This window comes from Hydra vulgaris, chromosome 12 (assembly GCF_038396675.1).
Source record: "Hydra vulgaris chromosome 12, alternate assembly HydraT2T_AEP".
In the NCBI taxonomy this organism is placed as follows: Eukaryota; Metazoa; Cnidaria; class Hydrozoa; order Anthoathecata; family Hydridae; genus Hydra; species Hydra vulgaris.
The window spans coordinates 6,552,501-6,565,813 of record NC_088931.1 but is presented as its reverse complement, the minus strand read 5'-3'; the positions used below and the strand labels follow the sequence as shown (position 1 = coordinate 6,565,813).

Here is a 13,313-nt window from a genome sequence, read left to right as displayed (position 1 = left end):
GCTCTGTAAATTTTAAATTTTAATCAAATTGAATGCTCAAATGCTTGACACATTCAGAGAACTTAATTAATCTCGTTATCCAAGATAACTGATTCGTGTAACTTATTCAATAACATATTTCTTTTTATAATTACCGAACTTGTTAGTAACATTACCATTGATTTTTTTATGTTCAGTTTTAATTTATTGTTATTTAAACATAATGAACTAGCTTTGACACCTTTATTTATTGTATTATCAAAGTTAGGAATTTCAATATAGATAAATTTATCATCAACAAATAAGTTGATTTTTACACATTTGATTACACAGGTTATATCGTTCATGTATATAATAAAGAGTAAGGGGCCTAAAACAGACCACTGAGGCACTCCAAAGTCACACTCCAAGATATCAGATTATTCATCAACAGTCATTAATTTTTTTTATATACTTAAGTTTATTCCATTCTTTTGTTAACTGATTACATGCTTTTATTAATGTATAATCCTTCCACCATTTTGGATTTCTATTACCGCTACTCTTCTTTCGTTTTGAATTTTTTGTTGATACATGTTTAAATATTTTGTATAAGTACTTTAGCCATTTTATTTACATCTTTTGTATTAGATTAAGCTCTTTTATTTCCATTAGTATCCATAATCAATTCATCTAATTATAACATTTAATAATTTTGGGTTGATTTGTACCGTTACTAAAATTTGAATTTAAATTTAGATATGTCTTCTTTTCAACAAGAACTTTTTGATTACAGCAAACAAACTCATGATCAGATAGTTTTATTTCTTCACTGTGTGTAATTTCTTCTAACGCGTACATCTAGTACACGTTTTAGATGTATCCGTTATTCTAGTGGGGCTATTCTTGAAACCTTTAAGTTGTAATTTGGATTTATATTTATGAACTTTTCATTTATACTTGACTTATTTATGATATTCTGATTAAAGTCACCCATGCAGACAATATTCTTATACTTCGCACTAATATTATTTACCCATTTGTCCCAAAAATCCGAAAAAAAAGATACTGCAGAATAATGAGGTGATTTAAATAATACAGAAATATTAAATGTTTGTTTAAAAATTTGTAATGTTGCTTTAAGAACCCAGATATCAGCCTCTTTAATTACATTATGACTGTATGACTTTCATTATAACATTATGACTAATTAATTTAATGTCTTGTCTATAATATAAAAAACATCGCCCCATATGCTTACTCTTTGTCAAACATATTAAATTGTTAAAGCATTCAATTTCAAATTCTTTTTAATAAATATCATCAGTAATATGTGTTTCAACAAATAAAAACATGTATGGCTTGAATTCACTTACATATTTCCTAATTTCATCCACTTTATTAACCTAATACATATTTGATTATACTTTCAAGAAGATTGGCTCAATCATTATAATACCAGTTTAACTTACAATTTTTATTATAAATAATTTTGAATTAATCATCAGAAACTCCACTGCACCACTTGTTACATTCTTTATGAAATCACTTGTGACATTCTTTATGGAACCACTTGTTACATTCTTTAAGGAACCACTACGGCTTCTTTTTTTGTTACATTTTTTGTTATCACAACAAATACAATCTTCATCCTTAATATTTTCACAAAATTCACACGTGCATTTTTTTTTATCTTCCAGCTCAGATTTTTTGTCCTCCGTCTAGTTTTTTGTTCCACCTCCATTTTTTTTGGACCTACGAGTCCCACTAGTTCCATATTTATTATTAGTCATATTTATTAATAATTGATTATATGTCGATAATGTTCAATTGATTATATGTCGATAATGTTCAATTGATTATATGTCGATAATGTTCAATTGATTATATGTCGATAATGTTCAATATATAATATATCGATGTCTGTTATTTGTTTTAAAATTTTTTTAATGTTCCAAGAAATAAATGCACTTTAATAAGAAAACCCAATTAGTTGTTTGTTATTAAATAAATAATCTCCACTTTCATTAGAAAGCACGTCCGGAATCCAACCCATATCTCAACTCTACCTTTATATGTTACTATTTAAACTATTAAACTAGTAAACTATTTGTTTTTGTATTTTTTGTTCCGAATAATTTTTTCATGATGCTCCTTGATTACTTTATATCACAATTTGTTTTTTGAAGTAATTTTAAATAATATATTTTTTAAAGTTTTTTCTAACTTTTTCAAAAAAGATTTTTGTTGATTGACTTTATTTTTGTTTATATTTTATGTAGAGTTTTTGCTTTGTTTTTGAGGATTTTTTTAATTCCGTTAGTAATCTATGGACAGTTCAAATATCTTTAGTTATTCTTTCTGGAAATGATTATTACAATATTTTAGAAACAGGTTAATTATTTTTTCTTTGATCCGGAAATTATTATTACAATGTTTTAGAAAAATCTCTTTGAATGTATTATACGCGGAGTTAGTGTCCTCAAGGTTGCATGCAATATATCATCCTAATTTATTACTGATAGCGTGTCTTTAAATCTTTGAATAGAAATTTTATTATTTGTTCTTTTATAATATTTTGATTTTAGACATTTTAGTTATTATTTTATCTTGATTTACAGTAATGTAAATTGGGAACTGATCCAAAATATATATCTTTTTTAATATAAATGTTTTTAGAGAAGAATCTAGAAATGAATTTAGAATAATTCGCGTTGGTTTGTTGATGATTGGAGAGATACAATGTTGAATCATGCTATCAAAAAAGAATTTAGTGGTCGTATTCTTTTTGTATTTTAAACAATCTATGTAAGGTCACCTATGAAGAATAATTTTTTTGTTCTCTATTGATTTTAAGAAAGATAACTTCTAAGTAGTTTGAAAATTTTCTTCACCTTCAGGGGATCTATAACAGGTACAAACAAAAAGAAAAATTTAACTTTGGTATTGATGACTTCTATTGTAAGAACCTCATGATCGGAATCAGAAGTCAAATTTCTTTCAAACTTTTATTGCTTGATCATTGCAAATATAAGTTTCAATCTCTCAACCCTTTCCTTTCAGAAGATAATAATTCATAGTTTTGAACTTGAAAGTTGAAGTTTATTGAATTGATTTATTAGATAACCAAGTTTCTGTCAAGCAAATCATATGGAATAAATACTTTCAATCGATCAAAAAATGTTTTATCAAAATCTTTACTTATACTTCTTATATTTATGCGTATTACCATTAAATTATTTTTGAAAGTTTAAAGTTCAGTTAAAAAAATTTCAGTTTTAAAATAAAGCTAAATCAAAACTATTTATTTGAACGATTTGCATATTGACGTCACAAAAATCTTTCAGTGTGTTATTCGCAGTTTTGAAGGCATTAAAGCACAAATCTTTACTCTATCACTTTTATTTTTATTCTTTATCGCTATCCTTCTTCTCAAGATTGAACTCTTTTAGATGAAGTTTCTGATTCTATTAACAATTCTCTTTCTCTTTACCATCATGCAATATTGTTGTTATTGGTGACTTAAATGCTCATCACACTGAATGACTTGGCTTTAAAACCACTGACCTTGCTGGCCTTAAAACCTATTGCATCTGTACTTCTCAATCTCTTACTTTAACAATTATCTTGTGCTGTATCTAATTGTAATCACTTTTTTTCAACTTTTCAAAATAACAACTTTCTTGAAAACAAACTCCTTTTTATTATTACAAGAAATCAATGTAAAAAGGCGCTGTCTGATGCTAAGCTCCATTATTCTCAATTTACTAAATCTTGTATCTTATCTTAGAATTTAGGCTCTGGTGATATTTAGAAAATCTTCTACAGTGTCATTAACAAAGGTAAGTCTAGCATTCCATCTCTAATTCATAGGGTTGATCTTATTACCTCTCTAAAGAATAAGACAGAATTATTTGCAAAGCACCTTTCCTCTAATCTTGACTCTTGAATGATGGTCATACACTTCCTGCTATCTCAGTTAAACAATTTAATCCATTGTTAGACATCCAAATCACTCCGCCTTCCGTTGCTAAAATCGTTTCTTAATTAAACTCTTCTACAGCTTGTGGTCCAGACTATATTCCTGTCTTAGTCTTCTCCCGACTTTTCTTCGATTCTCTCTAAACTATTTAATAAGTGCTTGACTGAACCTTGTTTTCTTGCATGATGGAAAACGGAATCTGTGATTCTAATTAAAAACACTGGAGATAATTATTAAAGATTCTGACGTGCTTTAGATTGAGGCGGTAAAACAAGAGCTTTTGCTTTTGACATAACTAAAGCTTTTCATAAAATTTGGCATGTTGGTCTTCTCCATAAGCTTGCTTAATATGGTGTATATATATATCTGGCAATATGGTGAATATAATATCTGGCAAAGTTTTTGAGATTACAAAATTATTTCTTTCAAACCGCTTTATTAAAGTCATCCTTGAAGGCCAACTTTTTCATTTCCAGTAACTTTTGGGGTACCTCAAGTAAATTCTTGCCGTGGTTTTAAATTAAAAAATTTGCAGTTGAAATGAAATGTTTTGTGTTATTCAAAATAAAATTTTTCGCTCTACAAAATTATCTATTTTATTTTTTTGTTTGTGTTCATTTTTTTTCATTTTCAGAGCATTTTAATATATTATCAAGTCGACAAAAAAGAGCACTTTCGACACCATTTTCTTTTTGCGTTTAACCAAGGTGTCAAAGTCACGTAAGCTGCTAGAGATTTGTGCCGTATATAAAGAGGGTGCCGTAGCTAAAAGAGCTGTTTGATATTGGTTTGCGAAGTTCAAAATTGCCGCACAATGTTGAAATCAGTTAGTTTATAACTTTTTGTTTTCCTTCTTTGAAAATAAATAGTCGTTTACCTTTTGCTAAGCCATTGTAGTTTTATGAACATCTGTCACTGTACAGTCACAGTAGTTTTGATTCACCGAACTATGTTAAAAATGGATTGGCTGTGCGCATTATGATTATAAGAGATATTTTCTTTAAATAAAACGTCTCCGTTTCGTTTTCTGGCATAAATGCGGGCAAATTTGTAAAGCAGGTATGTAAACGATAGTTTGATGTTGCATACTTTTCTCTTTCCTTTTAAATTAAATGCAGAAATTTGTAATAAAAAACTTATATTTTAGGGGGCGCCAGTTGACCAGCTTAGGGGGCAGCGGGGGCAGCTTGGTACTCCTAGCCTTATACTGAATCCACCACTGAGTTATAGTAAATTAATTATATGCTCGGACAAATTCTTAACAATAGAGCAGTTTTAAAACAAGTAGTTGTAAAAAAAGGTTTACACCAAGTTGCTTTTTTTATTTGAACAAGCACTCAACTTTTAATTATAAAGTGAAGATTTTTTATAAAATGTTGCAATTAAATTTTTAATACTTTTTAAACTATATAAAAGTAGACAACTAACATTTTCAAGCTTTGTAAATCTATTTGATAGAGAGTAATTAAATTGAGAAAACATTCTTAAATTGTCTTTTTATTACTTAAATTTTTATTTCTATTTCCTAGTTTTCTACATATAACGGCAAGAGTTTTTAAATCATATTTTAAAGTAAAACGTACAAAATTGCTTTAGGTGTACAAAACTCTAGCACAACTTCCCATCTCTGTGAAGCCCAGCAGCATTTGGTCCGCAAAATATTTTTTTAAACATTAAAAAAAAAATTTTTAAACATCTTTTTTGAAACATCCTTAAAATATGTTTACGCTCAAATGCTATATGGTCAAAGAAAATATTTTTCAAAAGCTTCAATAAATAATAATAACAAAAATATCCATACAAGCTCACCTCCTATTCCCAAACATGAGAGCAATAGGTTAATAAAATATCAAAATTTTTCCATTGTATTTAATTTTGTAATTATATTTTAATCTGAAATTTGCGTAATTACATTATGATAGTATTAATTAAAAACATCAACAAAGCTGTCAAAACATTTTTTTTATTTAAAATGTTATCAGAACAGTTAAAAAAACGAAAAAAATTTTGCACAAATATCTACCAAATAATTCTATACAGTTATTTTCAATCTGAATTTAGCAAAACTGCTATTTATATGATCCTAAAACAATACACCTATTAAACTCTCTATCTATCAAACGAGAAGAAGGATCTGGAAGAAAAGGTGGTTTTAAAGATAAAAAAGCTGCAATTAGTATTTAACTATCGTTTACGCAAACTCCTGGCTTATTGAACAGAGAACGAGCCAAAAGGTATAAAGTTTCAGAGTTTTTTTGTCAGGAAAGTTGAGAAATTTTACAATTTAAAGTCTTATCGAGCCATTAAATATCCAAACCGATCAGATAAGCAATCACTAACTGCTAAAACTTGAGCACGAAAATTTTATGAAGAAGGGCTTACAAATATTAATGGCTGCATAGTTATGGATGACAAAACGTAGGTCCAAAATATTACACTTCGATTGTTCGTGGACATATCAGCAACAAATTCAAGTATAAATCATTAGATAAATTTGGTAAGAAACGTCTCTTGTGGCAAGCAATATGCAGCTGTGGTTTGAGATCTCTACTTTTCATCACATCGTCAACTTTAAACTCGGATGTTTACATCAAAGAATGCTTGCAAGCTAGACTTTTGCAATTTTATTGAAGTAACAATGTTCCCTGTTGGTTCTTGGCAGATCTTGCTTCTAATCATTATTTTAAGAAGTCCGTAAAGTGGTACAATTCGAGAGACATCAAGTTCACACCAAAAAGCTTGAATCCACCAAACTGCCCACAATTCCGTCCTATTGAGAAATTTTGGGGAATTGGCAAAGGGTATTTACGTAAGAGTCGCAAAACAATAAGAATGCTAAAGATTTGATCAGAGAGTGGACATTAGTTGGAAAAAAAATTGCCAAAGACACTGTGCAGAACTTGATGTCGTCGGTTAGCGCAAATGTTCCCTTATTTATTCGATGTAACAAAAAGTATTAAAATGAAAAACATTTTTATAATCTTTAAGTTCCTTAGATTAAAATAAATGTTGAATTTTTTGCATTAGTTCAATTATTATTATTTTTTTTTTGAATTTTTCATCTTTCCGAATTTAACGATCGCATGGTTTATATATACATTAGGGATGGGAACTTTTTTTTTTCAAGTGACGGCCCTATAACTATCGGTGGAGAAATTACCTAAAACTCACAAAAACATAAAAATAAACTATATAAACGCAAAAACCCCTCTGCGCAAATCCATTTTAAAGTATCGTCAAAAGTTTGAAAATTTGCTAAAATAACTCATGTTGTTTATTAAACAATATATAATAGTTAAACGATGTTAAACTATTATATATTGTATACATTTAAATATAATCTGTATTTTAGATGTATAAGATATCAGAAAATAATTTAATTGGACAAATTGATTGCCCTTCCAATATTTTAAAGCCAAGAAGTCGTATATATGGAAATTTGATCGAGAAGTCACTGATGGATTTTTCAAGATTATGTAAGACAAGATTATGTAAGACAAGGCAGATACTTGTGTACAGTAGCGTAGCTAAAAGTTTCGGGCTCATAGGCAAGTTCACCTTAGGGGCTTCCTTAAGGTAAATTTATTTTATAAAAAAAGTAAATTCAGTAAATATATTATAAATTCAGTAGTTTATTATTATTATAGAAAAAAACACAGTGTGAAAAACACTTACAAAGTACATAATATCAAAAAAAAAAATTTCTAGCTTTTGCGTTTGCAAAGATATTCACAACTTCTTTAACATCCATTGTTGATGCTGTTTTATGCTCTATGGCTAGTAATGCAAGATGATGTAGTCTGCTTTGAGTAGTTGCATTTTTTTTGTAATCTTTAATTATTTTTAATTTTTTAAAACTTCTCTCCACACTTGGAACCGTTACGGGTAATGTGAAAAATAAAAGAACTGTCATGTAAATTTCGGAAAAACACTTTCCAATACACTATATTTGGTTGTCATTATTTCAGCTAGCTGTTTAATTGTCATTGTGTGGTTTAAATCTAATTTTAATAATGTGGTAAGTTGGACAAATTGATTAGCTATGTTGGATGTAAACACTTCTGGATATTTGCTGCAAAGTGTATCACAAGCTTTTACCATATTTTGTTGCAACATCGTTAATATATACTTAGGTTTAAGAAATGCAAAATAATGGTTGATAGTTCTCATTCCGGTGAAACGTTTATCGATTTGGACAACTATTTTGTTAAGTGTATAATAAAAAACATTTACATTGAATATTTCTTCACTATTACTAAAAAGATAATCTGATGATAATTCATCAAAATGGCGTTTAACAAATCTTCGTCGTTTACACGTAAAACGCGGATCAACTTTCCACAAGTTTGCTAGCACTTTAGCTTCCATTTTAATTCTTCATATGAGTCTTGAAATATTTTTAGTTTAATATTTAAATTTTCTAATGCAGAAACTGCCGTACTTAAATCCACATCTTTTTTTTGTAAAATTTTAGATACATAATTGATTTCAGTCATGATTTTGAATAAAAATACAGTAATAAATACGAACTCAAAATTAGCAGCCAGGTACGCTATCATTAACAACTAAATTCAAGTTGTGACTGTTACAGTGAACATATTCAGCATTTGGTTGCATTTGTTTAATTTTAGACTGAAGTCCATTGTAAATTCCACTCATAACACTGGCACCATCATAACCTTGACCATAGCACTTTTCAATTGGAATATTTAATTCACTAAGTATACGCAGAACCTCATCAGTAATTCCTTTGGCTGAATGATCCGTTAATTCAAAAAATCCTAAGAAGGTGATCCTAAGAAATCCTAATATTAAAATGCCGCTTTTTCGTTTTCACTGCGATCTATGTGTACATGTCTTATAACAATGCTCAATTGATCTTTCTTAGTGATATCTTGTGTCGTATCTAATATTAAAGAATAAAATGGCGATGTATTGGTTTTCGTATTTAGTTCTTTCAATAATTTTACTCCCAAAATTGTTATTAATTCATTTTGTATATCTGGAATAAGATACGTAATGGATCCGGAAGGCATTGAAATAATTTGTTTCATCACATCATCATAATGAGCAAGTAGTTCTACTTGCGACAAAAAATTTCCATTATAATCTCCTGTAAATCCTTCTCGATGGCCGCGAAAGGCTAAAGAATTTTTGGCGAGCATAAGCGTTATACGAATTAAACGCTCTAATGCCATTTTCCAAAAGGATGCTTTATAACGTAACTGTTCCTCCTGTGTTTTATCAATTGTCTGATTAGTTTTCCATAGTTCATATACTGCACAAGCATTAACATGAGCTTGTGAAGAGGTATGAGAACTTATACGTCTAGATAAATTTTTCCAATCTTTCAGACCAGTTTTCCATTGGCTATTTTGATTTGAAAATAACCAGCATGGCTCACAGTAGACACCATCTAAAAGTATGGAATAACATAGCCAAATACGTGGAACTGGACCATATTTTGATGTGTAGTAATAATAAGTTTCACTAAAACTCTTGTTCTGTTGATTATAATCTTTGGGAAATGGTCTTTTTGGCCGATGCGGTGGAATACGTACTAATAAACGTTTTTCGTCATCAGATATAACTTGATTTAAATATTTACCCAAATCATTAGTTAGTGCCATAGGGTGAATATTAGTTTCTACTGCTGTTTCTTTATTTGCTCCTTCAATTTGTATTGCATTTGCAGTAGCAGTATCAGTAGTCTGCCAGTCTTCAGTTTTCGGAAATTCATTTATATATATATTATCAGATTGGTGAATATCATTTTTACTTTTTTTAAGAAATATATCGAGCTTGGGCAATTTTGCCAATTCTTTTTCTTTTTCCTTTCTTATTTTACGCTTTTCAGCGCCACTTTTAACTTTAGATGTAGATTTCGCCATGATAAAAAAGGGTCTTACACTTATAAATTCCAAAAACTGGTGAAATCAGTATATACAAAAGTTTTATTATTTTTTTGAATTAATTTTTTACCCTTAAAAAAAAAAATACATAAATTTTATAAATGTCAGAAACACGTATTGTTGAAGCAATCACGTATAAATGTCAGAAACACGTATTGTTGAAGCAATCGAGCAACTTTATTGTAGATCACTGGGCCAAGCCATGGTTCTCTTGCAGAAGAAATAATGATGATATAACGAAGTTAAAGTTCGCATTAACTGGTAATTGCCTGGAACGTTTGGAAAGACATTGAGATATTATAACTAAAGACTTATAACTAAAAATTTAGAACTCAACAAACAATATCTTTAACTCCAAGTTACATATATCTTTATGCGTAGTTTGTAAGCATGGAGGCTAGCCACGCTAAACAATTTGCGGGACCTGCAAATTTGGGAGCATTTTTCAAATTTAGGAGTTCTTTTCTAAATTTAAGGATTTTTTTTAGTAATACACCTAGTAATGGAGAGTTTTTAAGATTTTAACGCCCTAATAACAAGTTGGAGGGAGGGGGCTCTGACTCTCTAGCTACATCACTGTTTGTAAAGTATTTTCAGCCCTATGCAAATTTGTTACTTTATTTTTTTTGATTATTATTTAAGTTTATTAAGGTCATTCCATTTAAAAACAAGAATTTTCTGTCGCAACTTGATTTAACAACTTGATTTTTGAAAAATTTTATCATTTTGAAAAAATGAGTTGGCGCAGAAAGTTTTTGAATCTGTTACGGTTAAAATTGTTTTAAAAATACTTTTTATAACATTTCTCCACCGGTAGTAATAGAGCAAATTGATTTTAAGAAAAAAATGTAAATAACTTCTCACCCCTTATATATATATATATATATATATATATATATATATATATATATATATATATATATATATATATATATATATATATATATATATATATATATATATATATATATATATATATATATATATATATTTACATGTTTATTTAGCAAAGAGTATTTGCGTAAGAGTGGCAAAACAATAATAGATTGACATTTACGCTAACCAACTAATGTCCACTCTCTAATCAATATATAACGGGTTATAACTAAAAAACGGTAATAACTTTGAAGGGGCATAACTCCCTTGGTTAATGAGATAAAAACTTAATTTAAAAAGAAAAAAAATAGTATTTTAGTTTGGCAATTTATTTGCATATTAATTTTATTCAATTAAACCATTGCGTCTTACATATTCTAATCGGAGCCAAGTTGATTCAGAAAGGCGCTGTACAAGAGACTTTTTCATTTTAGAAAGGCAATACTTTATTCTGTTGTGCAATTCCTCAAGATTATCAGCTTTCCAATTAGTCTCATACACTTTTCGGTTGAGAATACTCCAAAATCCTCAATTGGACAACATTCAGGCACATGTGCCCCTATTTTGACAAAAAAGATCTTTTTCTCATTTATGTAATTTTGTACAGACTTTGCGTAAAGAGACAATCCCAGATCAGACCAAAATATGCATTTGTCATCAAAATAATGCTTTTTGATAAATGGAATTAGTTTTTTTTTAATACAATCATTTTTGTAGACTTCTTTGACTTTTCTTAGATTTTTGCAGACTTCTTGGCAAAGCCACTTACTCGGAATATTAGCGAAGATATTCTTATATCGGAAAAGCAAATTCAACGAGTAATTTCTTTCCATATTTTGCCGGGGGGTTGAACTTGACACTTGTTGGTGTTTGAGAAACATCACTTGAATAATAAATACCATTTCCATTAATCAAAGAGTGGTTAAATGTGAAGTACGACTCGTCGTCAAGGACTAACAATTTATTGGCGGAAATTCGATACAGCATACATACGTTCGAGCTTTATTTGGTCACAAATTCTTAATGGAATACTCTTCTTCTTCTTTGGCCTGATTATGGACATTGTTTTTAATGTTTTGCTGATATATACTTAGGTACACTTAAATTTTCGACCTGCTAGTGTTTGCTATATGCCGTCTTTTTGATCAAATATTGTTTTAAGTCTTTCGGTGTTCTTTTTTGTCATTATTTTAGCAATCCTACCCCTTCCAGAGGCTCTCTGGTGCCAAGAATTATTTTCAGTGCGTCGAATAATGATATATATGGTATTAATATAATTTTTTCAGCAAAAGTGACAACTTAAGATCGATTTTTTAAATAAAAGCTGTACAAACGTTCTCAAAGAGCATCTTGATTTTCTTTCATTTTTCTTTGTAACAAGAAATTATTTTAATTTTTGTAGAGAATTGAAAATGCTACAAACTAAGTAAGATTGCAACCATAATTAAGATAAAGTAGGTTACATAACTTTGTCTTCAAAGTCATTACCGTGTTTTAGTTATAACCCGTTTATATATATATATATATATATATATATATATAATATATATATATATATATATATATATATATATATATATATATATATATATATATATATATATATATATATATATATATATATATATATATATATCAGGGTTTCTAAGGGTCATTGGTAAAAAGTATTGGTAAAAATTTTTTTATAAAAATCATAAATAAACACATAAAAATATCTTATAAACAATAAAAAACGTATATATACCATATAGATATAAATAAATGCTAATAAAAAAGTTACTAAAAAAAAAAATTTCCATATAATAAATAAAAGAAACAAATATGAGGGTTTGTGCATGATATATTGCATCAAATTTTGAATTACTGACATATTTCAAAAAGTCATATAAACAAAAAAGAAATTAAATAAACATAAAATTAACAATAAAATAACAATAAACATAAAGTAAACATAAAATTAAAAACATAAACGTATCGTGATTAACTTTGTTTTTAATCTGAACATTATTTCATTTTTTAACTCTAGCTTTCTTTTCTTTACTATTTCTATACGTAACTCTGGACTTATATAAATACAACCCTTGTCATTTTTGTCACACATTTTTAATAGCTTTTTTAATAGTTTGTTTCCCTCTTCCACATGTTTTTGGCAGAATCTATTCAGATTTTTAGCTGTTTGAATCCTCAACATCTTAAAGCTTCAATTTTCTATCACTTGTCTGACTGTAACAGAAAAAAAAAACATTTAAATTAATGAAGTAAAAACTAAAATTTCTTACTTAAAAAGTTTAAATAAAATTTGTTTTTAAAAGAACATCACTTTAAAAATCTTCTTCTTTGCTTTTTTGAAGTTCCATTCATTTTTCTTTTTCTCAGACATGTTTTTCTAACCTTTTCTTCAACTTTGATATATGGCATTTTAACCCTTAAGATGGTTGAAAAATAATATTGTCAATAACAAACTTTAAGTGCAAATCCTTTAAAAAATTTCTGCATCTTTGGCAACAGGACTGTAATCATTGGCTGTTTTGTTTCTAATGCAATTGTGAAGCCTGTGAAATCACTAGCAATAGAAATATTTTGTT

General features: G+C 28.3%; 1 protein-coding gene across 1 annotated transcript; it reads right to left on the bottom strand.

Moving 5' to 3' along the window:
- Positions 1 to 8,476: 8,476 nt before the first annotated feature.
- On the bottom strand, positions 8,477 to 9,831 carry LOC136087913 (zinc finger MYM-type protein 1-like). The gene is made up of 2 exons (XM_065811538.1): positions 8,778 to 9,831; positions 8,477 to 8,721 (listed from the first exon to the last, which is right to left on the bottom strand). Exons 1-2 carry the CDS (start codon positions 9,829 to 9,831, stop codon positions 8,477 to 8,479), a joined length of 1,299 nt encoding a protein of 432 aa, XP_065667610.1.
- Positions 9,832 to 13,313: the final 3,482 nt, after the last annotated feature.

Excerpts from the sequence above, each read along its gene's own strand:
- LOC136087913 (XM_065811538.1), bottom strand. The coding sequence starts at position 9,831 with ATGGCGAAATCTACATCTAAAGTTAAAAGTGGCGCTGAAAAGCGTAAA. Across the intron at positions 8,722-8,777 it reads ACATGTACACATAGATCGCA|GATTTTTTGAATTAACGGAT; the intron begins GTGAAAACGAAA and ends TCACCTTCTTAG.